The 22,745-nt window shown below is 36.7% G+C and overlaps 1 protein-coding gene across 5 annotated transcripts in view; it reads right to left on the bottom strand.

Moving 5' to 3' along the window:
* TRPM7 (transient receptor potential cation channel subfamily M member 7) overlaps positions 1-22,745 on the bottom strand; it is a 120,825-nt gene that overhangs the window by 90,798 nt on the left and 7,282 nt on the right. For all 5 annotated transcript variants that reach the window (XM_049706034.1, XM_033408418.2, XM_033408416.2 and 2 more), the window contains exon 2: positions 3,649-3,728. In XM_049706034.1, the coding sequence (XP_049561991.1) occupies positions 3,649-3,728 (80 nt within the window). The remainder of the gene's footprint in view (positions 1-3,648; positions 3,729-22,745) is intronic.

Here is a 22,745-nt window from a genome sequence, read left to right as displayed (position 1 = left end):
TAAGACAGTATCTTGGTGAGAATATAGAGGAAAGTTGCCTCATATCTGCTGGGAGGAGTATAAACTGATAAACTCTCTATGGAGGGCAATTTGGCAATACTTATCAAAATGAAAAATGCAGACTCTTTCTCTAAGTCTAAAGTACTAAGAGTGAAGGTCAAAAAATATCTACAGCATATGTGTAAAATGATTCACTTATAAGGTTATTTACTATAGGATTTTTATTCATTCATTCATTCATTCATTCATTTATTGTGGTGAAGGAAAGACCAGCATTTATTGTAAGGTACCAAACAAGGAGTCAGGGACGGCTACTGCTGAAAAACCTAACAGAATTTTTTTTTCTAACAGCAAAAAAACAGAATAGCTAAAATGTCCTAAGGGAATACTAAAATTATGATCCAGATATATAATTAAAAAGGATGCAAAAATTAAGAGCAAAGTGGTTATTGCCAAGATAATAAACACGAGATAAACAGTATGAATTTAATAGGGAAGAGGGAGGAATAAATATACATCTGCTTGGTCAGACAAAGAGTATATCTATTTCTGAAAGGTATCCCAAGGAATAGGTAACACCAGTTTCCTTTAGGGAGGGGAACTTATAGTTAAGGCACAGTGGTAAAAACGAGGCTTTCACTTATAATTTTTGGTACCTTGTAAATCAATGATTAACCTATTCATATTAAATTAATTTTAAAATCCAATTAGTGTAGGAAAAAATGACCAGCTAATGGTGTTTGTAAATTAGGTCTCATATGGATGGCTACAGGCAAGGGTATTTAATAACAGCTTGAGATTTCTTTAACACCTAATGAGGACTTGTATTATTTCTACTGCAAAGTAAAATTAACAAAATTACAAGAAATAAGCTCCTTAATGATAATACAATCTATTTCTTAATAAAGCAAAACTATAATTTTCTCTAAATGGAAGAACAACACAGTCTTATTTAGAACTGGCAGATCTAAATTCTAATCCAATCTTTATGAATTATTAGCCATGTGACCTGGGAAATGTCACTTATGCTCTCTGGTTAAGAAATGTAATCTTATCTTGTAATAAAACCTATCTTTAATAATTAGTAAGAAATACAAATAAATCATAGAATAATGATTGGAAGAGACATTAAGGTTATCTATTTTAATGATCTAAAAAGACATTTACAGAAATTAACAAAAATTGGGGGAATATTAAAGAATATTAAAAATGTTTTCTCAACAGTAATCAAATAAATGCAAATTTAATACATACACTATTTTCTACTCATCACTTTTTCTTGAAGATGATGGATCATATTACTCTAGTCAATATTCAGGCAATCTCGTCACTACTGGTGATAATGTGTATTCTTTTATCTTTTGTAAAGTTTTTTGGCATTACACATACTAAGCGGGAATAAAACTTTAAACACAAAAAAGTTTTATCCACTAAGATCTCCATTGTGACCTAATTTTAATTTATAATGCTAAAAACTGAAAATAACTCAAACGGCAAAGAGTAGGATAGGTATATGAATTGTGATACATACACTAACAGAATATTAACTACCGTTCTTATAAAATATCTGTATCATGAAAAAATGTAATTCCTATAACATTTTGTTAAAAAGCAGATTCAAAGCTTTACGTATAGACTGAATTTAGCAATATTTTAAAACGAAAGCTATGCACTGAGAAAAGATTAAAAATAGGTGCAATGTTATTAATAATGACTGTCTTCATGTTTTGAAACTGAGTATTGTGCCTACTTTCTTTTTTTTAATGACAGAGTAACTTTTTTAATTAAATAAATAAATATATTTATTTATTTATTTTTGGCTGCTCTGGGTCTTGGCTGCTGTGTGCGGGCTTTCTCTGGTTGTGGCGAGCGGGGGCTACTCTTCATTGCGGTGCATGGGCTTCTCATTGCAGTGGTTTCTCTTGTTGCGGAGCACGGTCTCTAGGCGCACGGGCTTCAGTAGCTGTGGCTCGCAGGCTCTACAGCGCAGGCTCAGTAGTTGGGGCACACAGGCTTAGATGCGCCGCTGCATGTGACAACTTCCTGGACCAGGGATCAAACCCGTGTCCCCTGCATTGGCAGGTGGATTCTTAACCACTGCGCCACAAGGGAAGTCCCTGAGCCTACTTTCTGCATCTCAAAACTTTCCAAAAGTTATTATGCACATTCCTCTTATGATGGAAATTTGTTTAAGTGAGAGATATATTCAAAATAGGTATTTTTTGCTGTTTAAAAAAAAAGAGAAATGTTGAATTCAAACAGCAGGTTTATGTAATGTAACAAACAAAAGGTTCAGAAATTCTATTCAACAAATATTTACCAAAAACTCACTATGGACAATAATGGTGACAGGTGCTATAATTTAAAATACATCAGTTAATAAAAGATTACTTACTTGGCTGTATTTTCATAAGAGCCATATAGTAAATGGAAGTAAAGTTGCAGAGAAGATTACTACATAGCAAACAGGGTTTAACAGGAGACAGCAAAGGTAAGAAGACTAAAAATCCTTGTAAATGCCTTTTTCAATTAATTTTTCCTAAATGCCTGTGAAAAGAGGTGCTCTGTAGGCCAGAAAATAACTGTATTTTTGATTTACCCTTTTAAGCTTCTTGCTATTTTTAGGTCTAAAGAAAAAGAAAAAAATTAGGAAAAATATTTCTTCAATAAATACCTCAACAGGTCTTTTTCTTGAATTCTAACTACTGTCCTTTACTTAAAATTTTTTCTATTATCAAAGCCATTTTAAAGACCAAAAGACAATCAGAGATGCCAACAGAATCTCTGGTGACAAGTTTTCCACTAAGTGCTCATTATAGCTATATTTTGGCAAACAAAACCAGCAACTATTAGGTTCATATTGGTTTCTTCAGCATAAACCATAGTGTTGGGCACTCAGTAGATGCCCATTAAACCGATACACAAACATTTTTAAGTTCTCAGTATCAGTGAATCAATTAAAAAAGAGAGCCTTAACTGTCTTTGTAATACACTAGTATGATACGGGGGAGATTAGGGATGGAACAACACTTTGAAGAAGAGATTAGGGATGGAACACCACTTTGAAGAAGATGTTGTGAAATGTCATTAAGAACTCCAGAACACTGATATTTTGCTATGATAGCTCCTTCTCCTAATCCTAAAAGAATAATTAAGAGTAAGCACAAAAGTTAACAGTAACTACAAATAATAATTTAAATTTTTAATAAATAAATAGCAATATAATTTACATCTAAATTTCTAGAAGAGGGACTTCCTTGGTGGTCCAGTGGTAAAGAATCCGCCTTCCAATGCAGCAGACGCAGGTTCAATCCCTGGTCAGGGAACTAAGATCCCACATGCCGCGCGGCAACTAAGCCCACGCACCTCGACAAGAGAGCCCACGCACCACAGCTACAGAGCCCATGTGCACTGGAGCCCTCGCGCCACAACTAGAGACAAAAATCCCACACATCGCAACTAAAGAGAAGCCCAAGTGCCACAACAAAGAGACCGTGCTCCATAATGAAAGATCCTGCATGCCTCAACGAAGATCTCGTGTGCCACAATTAAGACCCAACGTAGCCAAAAATATAAGGTAGGTAGGTAAATAAATTTATTTATTTATTTATTTCTAGAAGAACCCAGAAGAAAGAGAAGTATGCTTACCTGTGAGGGTCTTTTGAACTTGGTATAATGTATACACATTCCCTCTTGGTCAAAGTGCTTTCTATCCAGGATTTCTGGGACTAAAACAGAAAGTTTAAAAAAGATGGTTTATAAATTAACCAACTAATATTACAAGGAAAAATTTAATGATAAATACATTAAAATAATTTAATTCACTAAATATTTACTATATACAAACATGTTGACTGACGACAGCACACCTAAAATATTAGAATCATTCCATTTAAGTCCAGTGAGATTGAGATTACTAAATCAACAGTGCTATGCAGATACTGTGGCTTCAAATAACCAGAGAGGAGGGAAATCGAGTTTCAGCCAGAAACTTCAAGAGGGGCTGGTATGATCCTGGGAAGTGGATCATTTTAAGGCCAATTAAAAGTGACTGTCTGGGCTTCCCTGGTGGCGCAGTGGTTGAGAGTCCGCCTGCCGATGCAAGGGACACGCGTTCGTGCCCTGGTCTGGGAAGATCCCACATGCCGCGAAGCGGCTAGCCCTGTGAGCCATGGCCGCTGAGCCTGTGTGTCCTGAGCCTGCACTCCGCAACGGGAGAGGCCACAACAGTGAGAGGCCCGCGTACCACACACACACAAAAAAAGTGACTGTCAGATTCAACTAAAAATAAAATAAAACCTAATAATAGCTATACTCTGTTTCTAAGACAAATACCTAAAGCATAGGCCATGGAATGGCTAATGGTACAGGGACAGAAAGAGATATCAAGCAAATTCTAATCAAAAGAAAGACAATACTAAAAAAAAAATAGATGCTAAACATCAATAGGGATAGTGCAGGTTATTATATGATTTCAAATATTCACCAGACTACTACAACAATCTTAAATATGAATCACCAAATAGTCTCAAAATGCATAAAGCAAAACCATCAATATGGAGAATAAGACAAATCTAGGACGACAGTGGAAGATTAACACATTTCCATCAATTACTGTAAACCTGAAATAATTTCAAATTTAAAAGTTTTTTTTAAATTACTTTTTATAAAAGCAAAACCATCAATATGGAGAATAAGACAAATCTAGGACGACAGTGGAAGATTAACACATTTCCGTCAATTACTGTAAACCTGAAATAATTTCAAATTTAAAAGTTTTTTTTAAATTACTTTTTATACCACCACTTAAGCTTCTGCTGGATCCCTAGACTCTGTATCCTGCTACTGGTGATTGATTAAAAAGGGATGAGGTGGACTTCCCTGGTGGCTCAGTGGTTAAGAATCCACCTGCCAATGCAGGGGACACGGGTTCGAGCCCTGGTCTGGGAAGATCCCACATGCCGCGGAGCACATAAGCCCGTCCACCACAACTACTGAGCCTGCACTCTAGAGCCTGCGAGCCACAACTACTGAAGCCCACACACTTAGAGCCCATGCTCTGCAACAAGAGAAGCCACCGCAATGAGAAGCCCGTGCACAGCAACAAAGAGTAGCCCCCACTCACTGCAACTAGAGAAAGCCCGCATGCAGCAATGAAGACCCAAGGCAGCCAAAAATAAAATAAAATAAATAAATAAATTTATTTTTTAAAAAAAGGGATGAGGCATTACATACTGAGATAGGTGAAACTCCATAAATTCGGACTGAGTAGATTGAAGATCTTGAGCTTCATCCTCCACATAATATATATATTAGACATATAAACATTAAACATCTAATATATCTATAGATATTAGATATATATTAAATATAGATATTAGCACGCTCTCTCTCTCAAAATCTCTCGCCCTTATCTCCCTCTTTCTTACCAGTACAGTACAAAAAGGAAGAGCCTGTATTCCAAAAAGAAACCTCTAGGGAATTCTCTGGGGGTCCATTGGTTAGGATTCTTCTGTGCTTCCACTGCAGGGGGCATGGGTTCGATCCATGGTTGGGGAACTAAGATCCTGCAAGCCACTACCTTCTTTTTCTAACTAAAGTCTGGTAGTATTCCTTTGAAGAATCTGCTTCCCTACATACCCCTCGGGGGGGGGGGGAATAGGAATCTCTCCAGTTTTACTGTACTAGGAATACACCTAGCAAACACAACCCTGATTCAATCCAATTCCCCATCTATTCCATAACTGCCTATATTAATATGACTACGGAAAAAAACAAACAAAACAACACCCTCTGGTTTCACTTTAAAGCCCTGACCACAAACCTCAAATGTCCCTTCATGATGCCCAACAGTCACACCATATTTCCCTGGTCCATTTTCTCATTCTTCTGTATGATTTCACACCACCTCCTCCTCCCTCAAACCTCCAACACTCCTTCACCATTCTTACTCTCAAGTGATGACCTACTTCCCATTTCACTCAGAAAATTGAGCAGCAAGAAGAGAACTTCTACAAACCTCTACCACATCTGTCCACCAATGAGTATCTATACCCACACATTCTGCCTTCCTTCCCGTGACTGTGTTCCTATTTAAGTCTAATCACTCTTGTGCTCTAGACCCCATACCCTTACTAACTCTCCACCAGTTCTCCCTGATTTTTTCCCCTTCTTTATTAACTTATTCCTATCAGCACGTAACATGCTATTATTCTTCCCATTTTAAACACAACAAATTTTGCATGACTCCATTTGCCCCTCAAGCTAACACATAATGTTTCTGTCTCTATCTACAGTAAAGATCATTGGAAGAAGTGTTTCCCTCTTTTCTTCTCCTCCTATGCTTTCTAAAACCCACTCCAGTCAGACTTTCAAGGCAAGCACTCTCCTAAAATAAGTTTCAACAAGATCATCAACGATTTTCTCTAAATCCAAAGGTCAACTTTCAGGACTCATCTTCATTGATATATCAGCAGCATTTAACAATATCAACCATTCTTATCTTCTTAAAACATTTTCATCAGTTAGTTTGATTTTCTTCCCTTCACTGGCCACTCCATTGTTGATTTCTCCTCTTCTCCTCAATCTTTAGACTTCTTTTTTCCAATTACATTCACTCAGACTTTGGACTTCTTTTTTCCAGTTATATTCACTCAGACTTTGGACTTCTTTTTTCCAGTTATATTCACTCAGACTTTGGACTTTTTTTCCAGTTATATTCATTCTTTTAGTGCTCACATCCAGTTTGCCATCAATACACTGGATAACTCTCTAATTTGTATTTCCATGTCAGATCTTTCCCTGAACTCCATGCTCAAATATCCAACTGCCTACTTAACAGCTTCATTTTGATGTCTAACAGGCATCTCAAACGTAACATGGCCAAAACTGAGCTCATCTTTCACCCAAACACTATTTCTCATAAAGTCTTCCCCATCTCAGTAAATGGTAACTCTATTCTTCCAGTTGTAATTCTTTCTTTTTTTTTTTTTAAGGCAAAAAATCTTTTTCTTTTTTTTTTTTGGCTGCATGGCATGCAGGATCTTAGTTCCCCAACCAGGGATCGAACCTGTGGCCCCTGCAGTGGAAGTGTGGAATCTTAACCAATGGACCGCCAGGGAAGTCCCTTAAGGCAAAAATTTTAATGTCATCTTTGATTTCCTCTTCCTATGTACTTCATATATAATCCCATGGCAAAACCTGTCAGCTTGCCTTCAAAACACATCCAATATCCAACCACTTCTCACACCTCCACTGCTACCATTCTGGCCCAAGCCATCATCACCTCTTGTCTGGCTTACTGCAGAAACCACTCATGCCACCCTTGCCAAAAGAAATAAAATAATCTTTTTAAAACATTTTTATTTTATTTATTTATTTTTGGCCATGCCACACAGCATATGGAATCTTAGTTCCCTGACCAGGGATCGAACCCATGGCACCTGCAATGGAAGTGCAGAGTCTTAACCACTGGACCACCAGGGAAGTCCCTAAAGTAGTCCTTTTAAAATATGTCATTATGTCACTTCTCTGCTCAAAACTCTCCAGTATTTTCACATTTTACTCAAAGAAGTTTTATAAAAGCCAAAGTCCTTACAATAATCTTTAAGGTCCTAGTGCTCTGCATCTCTGCATCCTGACTCATTACTTTCATTCTATCACCTCCTTCAAGTCTTTGAGCAAACGTCACCTTTCTCAATGAGACTTACACTATTTAGGAATGCAATCTCCATCACCCCCTACTCCCTTATGCACCTGTAGAGCAATAGAACCATCCCCAGGATCACATTTAGAGCATTCTCCTGAGAACCAAAAGATCTGGCCATGTCAGTTAGACTGCTGGTATATTATTGCTATCCTGGCCCCTTCTCCCACTCCACAACCATAGTACACTGAAGGTAGGCAGAGCATCTGGACCTGAAGACATTTATTCATGTGACTTCTGCTTGTAACTTGAAAAAAATACCATTTGGTAGGCTGCTCTGACACGTGATAACGTGAGGTTGAATTTCTACCAAAACCAACTTAACCTACTGCTTTAAACTCATGAAATTTTCATTAAGCTCCTATTATTAAAAATGCAGGGTTTAGGGGTAGCACTAAAATTATACTGTAATTTATCATTTAAAGGGTTGCTTCTCTCTTCTAGAAAAAATTGGAACTGGTTTGAGGGGGAAAAACAGATTAGTGGTTGTACTTGCTGCTATATTTTTACTGGTTGTTAAAGCAAGACAAAGATTTGTTTGGAATTTCTCCCTGTGAGCTTCTTTGCAAACAAATGGCAATGACCACAGCTCAGTCTCATGCTATGGTAATGAAGTCCACCAAAATCAGATTCTAGAACTAGACATTTAACATATGCAAATAACCTACTAAAATAATGGCAATATACATGCATGAGAAGCACTCAGACTACTCCGGTACGAATTATATATATATGTTTTTAACTAAATCATTTGCAGTTCATGAGCATATGTCTAAAGCCTACAATATGAATGAAAGATGGGCAAAAAGGGAACACAACATGAGCAAATTTATTAATTAACAGTGGACCTTTCTAAGGAGTTCTGTCAAAGACAACCACTTGACAAAAGAGGAAAACGTCTTAGGGAGAACTTGGAAATATATGGGCATAGATAAATGCTATGAAATGCAATCCTATACAGTTCACATCCTCTTTTTTTTCTTTTTTTTTTAACCTCATCTTTTTCTTGATAGGAAAACTAGAAAGAATAGAGTAGACTTAAACAACACTGTCAATCAATTTTACCTGATGGAACTTATAAAATACTCCACCCAAAATAGCATATACTGATTTAGGACTTATTTGCAAATAAGATAAAGGAGTCAGAAAACTCAACATTAAAAAAAAAATCCAATTCACAAATGCGCAAAAGACATGGAGAGACATTTCACCAAAGAGAATATGCTTACTTTACCAAATAAGTATAACAAAAGGTGCTCAATTTCACTGGCTATTAGGGAAATGCAAATTTAAAACTACAATGCAATACCACTTCACAACCACTAGAAAGGCTTTAATCAAAGGCTGACAATACCCAGTGCAAGCACAGATGTATAAACTGGAATCTCATACTTTACTAGTCGGAATGCAGAATGGTATCAACACTTACAAAGGAAAAGTTTGGTTGTTTATTGAAATGTTAAACATAAACTTACATATGACTCCAAGATTCCATTCCTAACTATCTTCCCCCAAAAAATGAAAACATGTCCACACAAAGATTTGTATTTGAATGTTCTAGAAACATTATTCATAATAACCAACAAAGTGATATATCCATGCAATGATATATACTACTTAACAATAAAGAGGGACAAACTAAAGATAACACGCAACACTGCTGGACCTCAAAAACATTATGGTAATGGAAAAACCCAGACATAAGGTATTATGATTTCATTTACATGAAATTTCTAGAAAGGCAAAACCATAGAAACAGTAAGTTTAGTAATTACCTGGGGCTGAGAGTGAGAGCAGGGATAAACTGCAAACAAGTACAAGGGAACTTTGTGAGGTATCTAAAACTGGATTATGTTGGTTATAAAAGTAAATAAATTTATTAAAAACCATCAAATGAGAAAAAAAAAAAAAAAAAACCCACCAAATGGGGAACTCCCTGGCAGTCCACTAGTTAGGACTCTGTGCTTTCACTGCCGAGAGCCTTGGTTCAATCCCTGGTTGGGGAACTAAGATCCCACGAGTCACACAGCATGGCCAAAACCAAACAAACAAAACAAAAAAACCCATCAAATGTGTATACTTACAAATGGCAAATTTTATAGTATGAGCATTATTCTACAACAAACCTGTTAAAAAGGCAGGGGAGGGTTACAAGACATGTAAAACAGAATGAGAAGATCAAACGTAAGTTTAATCAGAGCTCCAGAAAGAGAAAAGACAAGGTATGGGCAGAGACTTATAGACATGAAAGTTACAAGACTGTCCAAAGTCACACAGCTAGTAGTTTACCCTGACTCCAAAGCCTCTACTAGCTTTCTTTTTTTAGCTTTTTAAAAGAAATTTAAGATAAGCATTTCAAAATCGTTTGATGATATGCTTTAAATAAGCACCTTTCTTACATCTTTTTTTGAAACCAATGAGTAGAAATATATTAATTACTTTCAAAAGTAGAATTCCTATGTAATCACTATGTATATAATTTTCTGAACATGGAGAAAAATAGAAAGAACAGAGAGTTAACATACCTCTCCTAAAAGGTATTGTTAATTGCTAACTACTGCTAAGCAGTATTAGCTTTTCCCCTTTTCTTTCTCCAATTCCACTCCTCAGCAACAGTCTACCTGAAGCAACTCTAACTATAGCTATTCAAACCCAAGTGGCGATAGGGATGGAAGAATAATATCAATAGATTTCAAAATGACTGTTCTACAGCAACGAACTAATGCCCCAGTTAAGTCTAAATGCTGGCTTGTAAAACTTTGGATAGTTATTAATTGAAATACTCATAAAAGTGAAACACAGGTATATATACTTTTCATACCTTATGCCTTCCTATTAAATGTAAATATAAACATTTTCATTGACATTTTAATTTACATACGGAAGAAAAATGAATCCCAAGTAGCATTTAACATAAGAAATCATCAGAGCTCTCTTTAGGAAAATTAATCAGGGAGATAAGTAAAAGTAAGCTAGAGCCACCAGTCTTTTGGGGAGGGGCAATGGGAGCCTGGACTAGTAAAGGAATGGATACAACAGATAATTTCCAAATCCTTTATAGTTTAACACAATGCCTTACAAAAAAATAAACACTACAGATCAATTATTAATATAGTCCTGGTTTCTCATCCTTCCTTCAAATTCACCTCTGCAATTATTTGTCCAACAACAGACAACTCATCAGGGCCCAAAGGAACACCTTTCCCCTTAAACTGATGCTTCCTTCAACTTCCCCGCTTCTTAGAGAAGTATGGCTATACTCTAAATAGGCAATCAGTAAATTTTTTCTATTAAGAGCCAGATGGTAAATGTTTTAGGCTTTTTGAACCACATACTGTCTCCATCACCTATTCTTTGTTTTGTTTTTTAACCACTAAAAAACATAAGAACCATTCTTAGCTCAAGGCCATACAGAACAGGCCTTGGCCAGATTTGGCATACATAACATAATTTGCCAACTCAGGCTCTAAATCCCACAAAAGCTTCCCACAAAAAAATCTCACCATTCCACTGAGTCAATTCAATCTAACAAGTACGTGCCAAGCCCTTCAGATCCTTCCCCTACACTGTTTCTTGGATATTACTAATGTCCCTTCTACCAGCCCTACAATCCCAAAAGATCCTTGTATTAAGAGTTGCTTTCTAGAGGAGGAACCAAGATGGCGGAGCAGAAGGACGTGCTCTCACTCCCTCTTGCGAGAACACCAAAATCACAACTAGCTGCTAGACAATCATCGACAGGAAGACACTGGAACTCACCAAAAAGATACCCACATCCAAAGACAAAGGAGAAGCCACAATGAGACAGTAGGAGGGGTGCAGTCGCAGTAAAATCAAATCCCATAACTGGTGGGTGGGTGAATCACAGACTGGTGAACACTTATACTACAGAAGTCCACCCACTGGAGTAAAGGTTCTGAGCCCCACATCAGGCTTCCCAACCTGGGGGTCCGGCAATGGGAGGAGGAATTCCTAGAGAATCAGACTTTGAAGCCTAGGAGGAATTGATTGCAGGACTTCGACAGGACTGGGGGAAACAGAGACTCCACTCTTGGAGGACATACACAAAGTAGTGTCCGCATCGGGACCCAGGGGAAGGAGCAGCAACCCCAGGGTAGAAAGAGACCTACCTGCTAGTGTTGGAGGGTCTCCTGCAGAGGCAGGTGTGGCTCTGTTTCACCGTGGGGACAAGGACACTGGCAGCAGAAGTTCTGGGAAGTACTCCTTAGCGTGAGACCTCCCAGAGTCTGCCATTAGCCCGACCAAAGACCCCAGGCAGGTTCAAAGGTTGGGTGGCCTCAGGGAGGGAACCCAGCCCCACCCATCAACAGTCAAGTGGATTAAAGTTTTACTGAGCTCTGCCCACCAGATCAACAGTAACCTCTACCCACCACCAGTCCCTCCCTTCGAGCCTCTTAGATGGCCTCATCCACCAGAGGGCAGACAGCAGAAGCAAGAAGAACTACAGTCCTGCAGCCTGTGGAACAAAAACCACATTCACATAAAGATAGACAAGATGAAAAGGCAGAGAGCCATATACCAAATAAAGGAACAAGATAAAACCCCAGAAAAACTAAATGTAGTGGAGATAAGCAACCTTCCAGAAAAAGAATTCAGAATAATGATACTGAAGATGATCAAGGACCTCGGAAAAAGGATGGAGGCAAAGATCGAGAAGATGCAAAAAATGTTGAACAAAGACCTAGAAGAATTAAAGAACAAACAAACAGAGATGAACAATACAATAACTGAAATGAAAACTACACTTGAAGGAATCAATAGCAGAATAACTGAGGCAGAAGAACAGATAAGTGACCTGGAAGACAGAATGGTGGAATTCACTGCTGCGGAACAGAATAAAGAAAAAAAAATGAAAAGAAATGAAGACAGCCGGAGAGACCTCTGGGACAACATTAAACGCAACAACATTCTCATTATAGGGGTCCCAGAAGGAGAAGAGAGAGAGAAAGGACCAGAGAAAATATTTGAAGAGATTATAGTCGAAAACTTCCCTAACATGGGAAAAGAAACAGCCACCCAAGTCCAGGAAGTACAGCAAGTCCCATACAGGATAAACCCAAGGAAAAACATGCTGAGACACATAGTAATCAAATTGGCAAAAAATAAAGACAAAGAAAAATTATTGAAAGCACCAAGGGAAAAATGACAACATACAAGGGAACTCCCATAAGGTTAACAGCTGATTTCTCAGCAGAAACTCTGCAAGCCAGAAGGGAGTAGTATGAAATACTTAAAGTGATGAAGGGGAAGAACCTACAACCAAGATTACTCTACCCAGCAAGGATCTCATTTAGGTTTGATGGAGAAATCAAAAGCTTTACAGACAAGCAAAAGCTAAGAAAATTCAGCACTACTAAACCAGCTCTACAACAAATGCTAAAGGAACTTCTCTAAGTGGGAAACACAAGAGAAGAAAAGGACCTACAAAAACAAACCCAAAACAATGAAGAAAATGGTCATTGGAACATACATATCGATAATTACCTTAAACGTGAATGGATTAAATGCTCCAACCAAAAGACACAGGCTTGTTGAATGGATACAAAAACAAGACCCATCTATATGCTGTCTACAAGAGACCCACTTCAGACCTAGGGACACATACAGACAGAAAGTGAGGAGATGGAAAAAGATATTCCATGCAAATGGAAATCAAAAGAAAGCTGGAGTAGCTATACTCACATCAGATAAGATAAAATTGACTTTAAAATAAAGAATATTACAAGAGACAAGGAAGGACACTACATAATGATCAAAGTATCAATCCAAGAAGAAGATATAACAATTATAAATATATATGCATCCAACATAGGAGCACCTCAATATATAAGGCAACTGCTAACAGTTATAAAAGAGGAAATCGACAGTAACGCATAATAGTGGGGGACTTTAACACTTTACTTACACGAATGGACAGATCATCCAAAAATGAAAATAAATAAGGAAACAGAAGCTTTAAATGACACAATAGACAACAGAGATTTAATTGATATTTATAGGACATTCCATCCAAAAACAGCAGATTACACTTTCTTCTCAAGTGCGCACGGAATATTCTCCAGGATAGATCACATCTTGGGTCACAAATCAAGCCTCAGTAAATTTAAGAAAACTGAAATCATATCAGCATCTTTTCTGACCACAACACTATGAGATTAGAAATGAATTACAGGGGAAAAAACGTAAAAAACACAAACACATAGAGGCTAAATAATACATTATTAAATAACCAAGAGATCACTGAAGAAATCAAAGAGGAAATCAAAAAATACCTAGAGACAAATGACAATGAAAGCACAATGAATCAAAACCTATGGGATGAAGCAAAAGCAGTTCTAAGAGGGAAGTTTATAGCTATAAAAGCCTACCTCAAGAAACAAGAAAAATCTCAAGTAAACAATCTAACCTTACACCTAAAGGAACTAGAGAAAGAAGAACAAACAAAACCCAAAGTTAGCAGAAGGAAAGAAATCATAAAGATCAGAGCAGAAATAAATGAAATACAAACAAAGAAAACAACAGCAAAGATCAATAAAACTAAAAGCTGGTTCTTTGAGAAGATAAACAAAATTGATAAACCATTAGCCAGACTCATCGAGAAAAAGAGGGAGAGGACTCAAAACAATAAAAGTAGAAATGAAAAAGGAGAAGTTACAACAGACACCGCAGAAATACAAAGCATCCTAAGAGACTACTACAAGCAACTGTATGCCAATAAAATGGACAACCTGGAAGAAATGGACAAATTCTTAGAAAGGTATAACCTTCCAAGACTGAACCAGGAAGAAACAGAAAATATGAACAGACCAATCACAAGTAATGAAATTGAAACTGTGAATAAAAATCTTCCAACAAACAGAAGTCCAGGACCAGATGGCTTCACAACTGAATTCTATCAAACATTTAGAGAAGAGCTAACACCCATCCTTCTCAAACTTCCAAACAATTGCAGAGGAAGGAACACTCCCAAACTCATTCTATGAGGCCACCATCACCCTGATACCAAAACCAGACAAAGACACTACAAAATAAGAAAATTACAGACCTATATCACTGATGAATATAGATGCAAAACTCCTCAACAAAATACTAGCAAACAGAATCCAACAACACATTAAAAGGATCATACACAATGATCAAGTGGGACTTATCCCAGGGATGCAAGGATTCTTCAACATATGCAAATCAATCAATGTGATACACTATATTAACAAACTGAAGAATAAAAGCCATATGATCGTCTCAATAGATGCAGAAAAAGCTTCTGACAAAATTCAACACCCATTTATCATAAAAACTCTCCAGAAAGTGGGCATAGAGGGAAACTACCTCAACATAATAAAGGCCATATAGGACAAACCACAGCAAACATCATTCTCAATGGTGAAAAACTGAAAGCATTTCCTCTCAGATCAGGAACAAGACAAGGATGTCCACTCTCACCACTATTATTCAACATAGTTTTGGAAGTCCTAGCCACGGCAATCAGAGAAGAAAAAGAAATAAAAGGAATACAAATTGGGAAAAGAAGAAGTAAAACTGTCACTGTTTGCAGATGACATGACATTATACATAGAGAATCCTAAAAATGCCACCAGAACACTACTAGACCTAATTAATGAATCTGGTAAAGTTGCAGGATACAAAATTAATGCACAGAAATCTCTTGCATTCCTATACACTAATGATGAAAAATCTGAAACAGAAATTATGGAAACAATCCCATTTACCATTGCAACAAAAAGAATAAAATACCTAGGAATAAACCTAACTAGGGAGACAAAAGACCTGTATGCAGAAAACTATAAGACACTGAGGAAAGAAATTAAAGATACCAACAGATGGAGAGATATACCATGTTCTTGGATTGGAACAATCAATATTGTGAAAATGACTACACCACCCAAAGCAATCTACACATTCAATGCAATCCCTATCAAATTATCAATGGTATTTTTTATGGAACTAGAACAAATCAACTTAAAATTTGTATGGAGACACAAAAGATCCCGAATAGCCAAAGCAGTCTTGAGGGAAAAAAACAGAGCCGGAGGAATCAGACTCCCTGACTTCACACTACACTACAAAGCTACAGTAATCAAGACAATATGATACTGGCACAAAAACAGAAACATAGATCAATTGTACAAGATAGAAAGCCCAGAGATAAATCCACGCACTTATGGTCAACTAATCTATGAAAATGGAGGCAAGGATATACAATGGAGAAAAGACAGTCTCTCCAATAAGTGGTGCTGGGAGAACTGGACAGCTACATATAAAAGAATGAAATTAGAACACTCCCTAACATCATACACAAAAATAAATTCAAAATGGATTCCCGACCTAAATGTAAGACCGGACACTATAAAACTCTTAGAGGAAAACATAGGAAGAACACTCTTTGACATAAATCACAGCAAGATCTTTTTTGATCCACCTCCTAGAGTAATGAAAATAAAAACAGAAATAAACAAATGGGACCTAATGAAACTTCAAAGTTTTTGCACAGCAAAGGAAACCATAAACAAGACGAAAAGACAACCCTCAGAATGGGAGAAAATATTTGCAGACAAATCAATGGACAAAGGATTAATCTCCAAAATATACAAACAGCTCATGCAGCTCAATATTAAAGAAACGAACAACCCAATCCAAAAATGGGCAGAAGACCTAAATACACATTTCTCCAAAGAAGATATACAGATGGCCAAGAAGCACATGAAAAGCTGCCCAACATCACTAATTATTAGAGAAATGCAAATCAAAACTACAATGAGGTATCACCTCATACGAGTTAGAATGGCCATCATCAGAAAATCTACAAACAACAAATGCTGGAGAGGGTGTGGAGAAAAGGGAACCCTCTTGCACTGTTGGTGGTAATGTAAATTGATACAGCCACTATGGAGAACAGTATGGAGGTTCCTTAAAAAACTAAAAATAGAATTACCATATGATCCAGCAATCCCACTACTGGGCATATACCCAAAGAAAACCATAATTCAAAAAGACACATGCACCCCGATGTTCACTGCAGCACTATTTACAATAGCCAGGTCATGGAAGCAACCTAAATGCCCATCGACAGACAAATGGATAAAGAAGTTGTGGTACATATATACAATGGAATATTACTCAGCCCTAAAAAGGAACGAAATTGAGTCATTTGTTGAGACGTGGATGCATCTAGAGACTGTCATACAGAGTGAAGTAAATCAGAAAGAGAAAAACAAATATCGTATATTAACACACGTATGTGGAACCTAGAACAATGGTACAGATGAACCGCTTTGCAGGGCAGAAGTTGAGAGACAGATGTAGAGAACAAACGTATGGACACCAAGAGGGGAAAACCGCGGTGGGGTGGGGGATGGTGGTATGCTGAATTGGGCGATTGGGATTGCCATGTATACACTGATGTGTATAAAACTGATGACTAATAAGAACCTGCAGTATAAAAAAAAAACAAACTAATACTAAACTCTCTTTGGGTTAATTTGTATGGAAATATGTTAATATAAATGTTTCAGACATTACATGAAATTTCTAAAAATCTTACGTGTTCTGATATAATGTTATAAGTCATAATTCTAGTTATTACTTTAAAATGTATATCTCAGAAATAACTAAATTTCCTTGTCAATTATTATGAACTTTCACCAAATCTTTAACCGTGGTCATTTTTAAGTCTTTTTTCATTTACAGACAGTTCTGGATGTACTCTGATGCTTTTCCAAAAATGTTCCTGTAAAAGGGTTTCATCTTCAAGGAATTCATGGAAAAGACTCTGACAAGTACAGGTTTCTGGTAACTGACTATACTGCTGAACTGAATGAATAAGCATTTTCAGAACTCTAATGGAAAACTGATGAATTCATAAAAGTGCTAACAAAATATCAAGATAAATAAATTAATTACATGGGACTGAGTGAACTGATTAGGATGATTATAATTTTTGTGACTTTCTGTTTGAATAAAAAAAAAAATCCCATAAGGACTCAGGCAAAAAACATACAAATCAATTTTCACTGCAAAGTAAAGGAGCTGTTACAGTAGAGGATTACTGGACTGAATGTCAATATTATGACATAGTATGAGTGTATTTCGTGTTTGGTAAACTGCAGTCGTTGCTTTTGTTGTGGTCAAAAAAATAAATAAAAATAAATAAAAATATTTTTAAAGAAAAAAAAAGAGTTGCTTTCTAATGAGGTGAAAAAAGAGGTGGGGCTAAAGAGTTTTAGAGGTAGATTAACAAAAGTTGTTTTTCCTGCAGGTTCCCTATAGCTGATAGTCACATATCCCAGCTGATAACTGCAAATCCTTCCCAATGACTGGTTTCTGCAATTTCTGAAATTCTGAGTTTCTGCTCTGCCATCAGGTATCCAATCAAATGTACCCTGGATTACAAATATATGTATATTTATATTCCTGATTTTATACTTCTTTTGCTAGACTGTATTACTGAATTTTACCAAAAGGTGGCACACTACAAACACAAATCTGAAAATTCCTAACTTAGGAACTTTTACTAGGTAAAGTAAAAACTAACTATATCCACAGAACATTAGCAAAAGAGGGAAACTTAGGGATCACTTAGTGATCTTCAGTGGTTAAAGAGCACAGATTCTGGAGTCAGATTAACCTGTTAGAATTCTAGCTTTGTTGTTTATACTGTCGATGCAACCTTAAGCAAGTTTCTGAACTTGTACCCTCACCTATAATATAGAAAAATAACAGTACCTAATTCACAATGTTGCTCTGAAGACTACGGTCCATGTTTTAGCAAAATGCCACACACACAGTCATATTTCAACAATTCTTCAAAATTCAGTTATAAATTCTTCCTATCTGTCTCCTAGCAATAAGGGGCATATATGCTATAAATAAACCTTCTAACCACATACGACTCTTCAAACAAGTCAGTAATAGCACATCCTTCTTGCCTATATGCTGAGAACAAAAATTGGGGGAAAAAAAGATTGCTTTAAAAATTCTACTTTCAAGGTAATATGTGAAAATCAATCTATTTTTACAACTAAATACACTCTATGGTTCTATATATTAATATTAGAAAGGAGCTTCCAGCTATGGAGGTTCTACTGGATTAACCCTCCCACAGATAACCATAAACTCTCGACAAAATAAAAATTAAAAAAAAAAAAAAAACAACTACTTAACGGCACTGGAGAGGCAACCAAAAGCAAGCAGAAATCAGATGAAGTCTGTACTTAAGATAAAGGGACAGCACTGAGCGAGTTTCCCATTTTTTGCCTAAGACAGTCCCCACTCCACATCTACTACGTAGCTAAAACTCCAATAGAAATCCCACAGTCTTACTCGCTTGAAGAACCAGAACAGCAACTTCAAGGTGACAACAGCAGCTGGAAAGTGATGGGAAAAGTGACTCTGCAAAGGACAGAGTCACAGAAAGGGAAGCTTAAATGCTGCACAATAACTCTGTTCAAATCTAGCTGACCCATGAAGTACGTATACATGGGGCAGATTTCAAGCATGTCAGTTAAGAATAAAATAACTGAACAGATATTTTTGCTGCCCACTGAAGGAGACACAGTTTGGAATTTGAGTACAGTCAAGTTAATCAACTACTATCCTAGTCTGCTTTGACTGCTGTAACAAATACTGGAAGACTTAACTGTGGTTTCAACAACCAAAATTCATTTTCTCACTTCTAGAGACTGGAATCCAAGATTAAGGTGCTAGTAAGGTCTGTGTCTGGTGAGAGCCCCCTCCTTGGGTTGCAGACAGCTGTCTTTTCACTGTGTCGGGGAGAGGGAGCAAGCTCTCTGGTGTCTCTTCGTATAAGGACCCTACCTTCATCACCTCATCTAACTCTAATTACCTCCACAAAGCCCCATCTTTAAATACCATCAACACTGAATTCTGGGAAGACACAAACATTCAGTCCATAACAACTACTTTAAAAAACAAAATCAGTAGTCTTCAGAGGACTATAACAGAACCCAGAGTCTCTCCAAAGTAACATTCACAACACCTATGATAACAATCCAAAATTACTAGATATAAGAAGAAACAGGAAAATGTGACCCATACTCAAGAAAAACGGCAATCAAATTAAGAGGAAGTTTGCCTACTAATAAAATGCAATAGCTTAAAAAAGTTAAATGACACTACAGATCTAGAAATTTTGAGTTACATGATAATTTGTACATAGGTCAACATGCCTGCCAGCAACAGCACAATGACAAAGAAAAATTAAGGCTAGCCTGAAGCAAAATGTTGAAAACAGCTGGCACTCTTTGACTTCCTCTGTCAAGTCCAATTTATTTGATCTCCTGGCACTCCTACAGGCCCTTACGCTAGAGTTCTGCTCTTGTGCTTAATTGGCTGCCAACCACTTAACTAATTAATAATTACATATTACTGATAATTCAAATATGAATCCTCTGAACAGGTTTTTAAGACACTGTTGAAAAGCTTCTGTGGAATGATAAACAGTTAGGGAAGTTTTATATATTAAAAAATAAACAGGGCTTCCCTGGTGGCTCAGTGGTTGAGAGTCCGCCTGCCGACGCAGGGGACACGGGTTCATGCCCTGGTCCGGGAAGATCCCACATGCCGCGGAGCAGCTGGGCCCGTGAGCCATGGCCACTGAGCCTGCACGTCCGGAGCCTGTGCTCCGCAATGGGAGAGGCCACAACAGTGAGAGGCCCGTGTATCACAAAAATAAATAATAATAAAAATAAATAAATAAACAGAATCAGATTCAGACCATGACTATGTTTGTAAAGAGTCCAACTACTACAACCCATCTTATTTTCTGTTGGTTTTGCTGTCCTGCTGACCTCGTGGAGATTGCTACCCTGACTGCTTACCAGTCCAATACTGCCCTCAATTTAAGGGATAGAAAATGTTTGATAAAGGTAAGTATGAGCAGTTGCCATCATGCCATACCATCGAGTCCAAGACATTAAATAATTGAAGACTAGACATTGAGTCTTAAAAGTGACCAACCTCCATTTAGCTCAAACAGCAGTAATTTTTTCCTCAGGTATTCCAGATAAAGTCTTACCCAGAATAATTCATTTTTACCATAAAGAATTATTATTAAAATGAAAAGGAATCAAAATTCATCATTTTAGGAGAAAAAAAGATAAGTATGTTGGCAAAAAAAAAAAAATTAAATTTTTTACACTAACTCAAGAAATTTTACCAGACTCCTAAGATTGCTAAAAAAACCAAATAAATATATTGACACAAAAGACAAACAGAACAACTGAGTAAATCACTTAGAAACTTGCACTTAAGGAAACTTGGTGTGTGACAGACACAGCAATACAAATCAGGAGATAATACCAATATACTATATGTATATGAACTATCACACTAGAATTCAAAATGAATACTAGATGGGTTAATAAAGTCGTAACTTTAAAACTTCTACCAAAAAATAAATAACTTTATAACCTCAAGATAAGAAAAAGCACATGCTATAAAGAAAAAACTGATAAATTATTACACTAAAATTAAAAACCAATGTATACCAACAACCTAAAAATAAGTAAATAGCCCACCATTAACAAAGTAAAAATTTTAAAAGCTAGAGACTGAAGAAGGTATTTGTAGCTCATAAAACAAACAAACAAAAAAAACAAAAATTAGTATCCAGAATACATAAAGAACTTCTAGAAGTAAATAATAAAAAAGAAAAAGATAATCCATTAGAAAACTGAGCAAAGCAATTCATCAAAGAGGAGGTAATCATAGCCAAAAACTTGTAACCTGAAATGATACACAACATTATCGGTGGACAGGGACATGCAAATTAAAACAATGAGGAACTACTACACATTCATGAATCTGGCAAAATAAAAGAACCGCATCAAAAGTGCTGGCAAAGGCGTTGGGGGAAAAAAAAGAATTCTCATATATTTCTAGAGGGAGTGGACACTGCACAACTACTTTGGTCAACACTTTGGCAATATCTACAAAGATGATGATGCACCTACCCTGTGACCCAGCAATTCTACGTCTAGATATGTACTTCCTAGAAAAATTCTCACATGTGTACATAAGACGATACATATAAGAATGTTACATCATTATTTGTAAAAAAACTGGAAACAACCTAAATGCCCAATAACAGTAAAATGGACAACATACAGCATATTCCTATCGTGGAATAATATATAGCAGCTGAAAGGGATAAACTAAACCTTACATGTATCAACATGAATTAATCTCCAAAACCAAATGTTCATTAAAAAGAAAAAAAAGAGGTCTTCCCTGGTGGCGCAGTGGTTGAAAGTCCGCCTGCCGATGCAGCGGACACGGGTTCGTGCCCCGGTCCGGGAAGATTCCGCATGCTGCGGAGCGGCTGGGCCCATGAGCCATGGCCACTGAGCCTGCGTGTCCGGAGCCTGTGCTCCGCAACGGGAGAGGCCTCAACAGTGAGAGGCCAAAAAAAAAAAAAAAGCTATAAGGATATACTGTTCAGCACAGGAAATATATCCTGTATTTAATAATAACTTTATTTTTTAAATATCTTTATTGAAGTATAATTACTTTACAATGTTGTGTTAGTTTCTGTTGTACAACAAAGTGAATCAGACATAAATGTACATATATCCCCATATCCCCTGCCTTATAATAACTGTAAATGGAGTATAATCTATAAAAATATTGAATCACTATGTTGTACACCTGAAACTAATATTGTATATCAATTATATTTCAATAAAAAAAGAAAACGAAAAAAGATTCATAAAAAGATGTACATAATTCTATATATATCAAACACAGAAATACCAAAAGACCACTATATAGTATACATACTCTTGGTAACAACATTACAAAAGCATCCAAAGGAACAATAAAGGCTAAATTTAGGATAAAAGTTATGTCTGAAAAAGTAGAAAGTGGAATGGGATTTTGATGGGGTACATCAAATTTTGTCTGTAATATTTTATTTCTTAAGCTGGGTGATAAGCACTGTCTGCTATATTATGATCTACACACCTGAATTCCATAACAAAAA

Source organism: Orcinus orca, chromosome 2, assembly GCF_937001465.1.
Source record: "Orcinus orca chromosome 2, mOrcOrc1.1, whole genome shotgun sequence".
NCBI classification, from domain to species: Eukaryota; Metazoa; Chordata; class Mammalia; order Artiodactyla; family Delphinidae; genus Orcinus; species Orcinus orca.
Note: the sequence above shows the minus strand (reverse complement) of the source record. Positions and strands in the feature narration are given on the sequence as shown.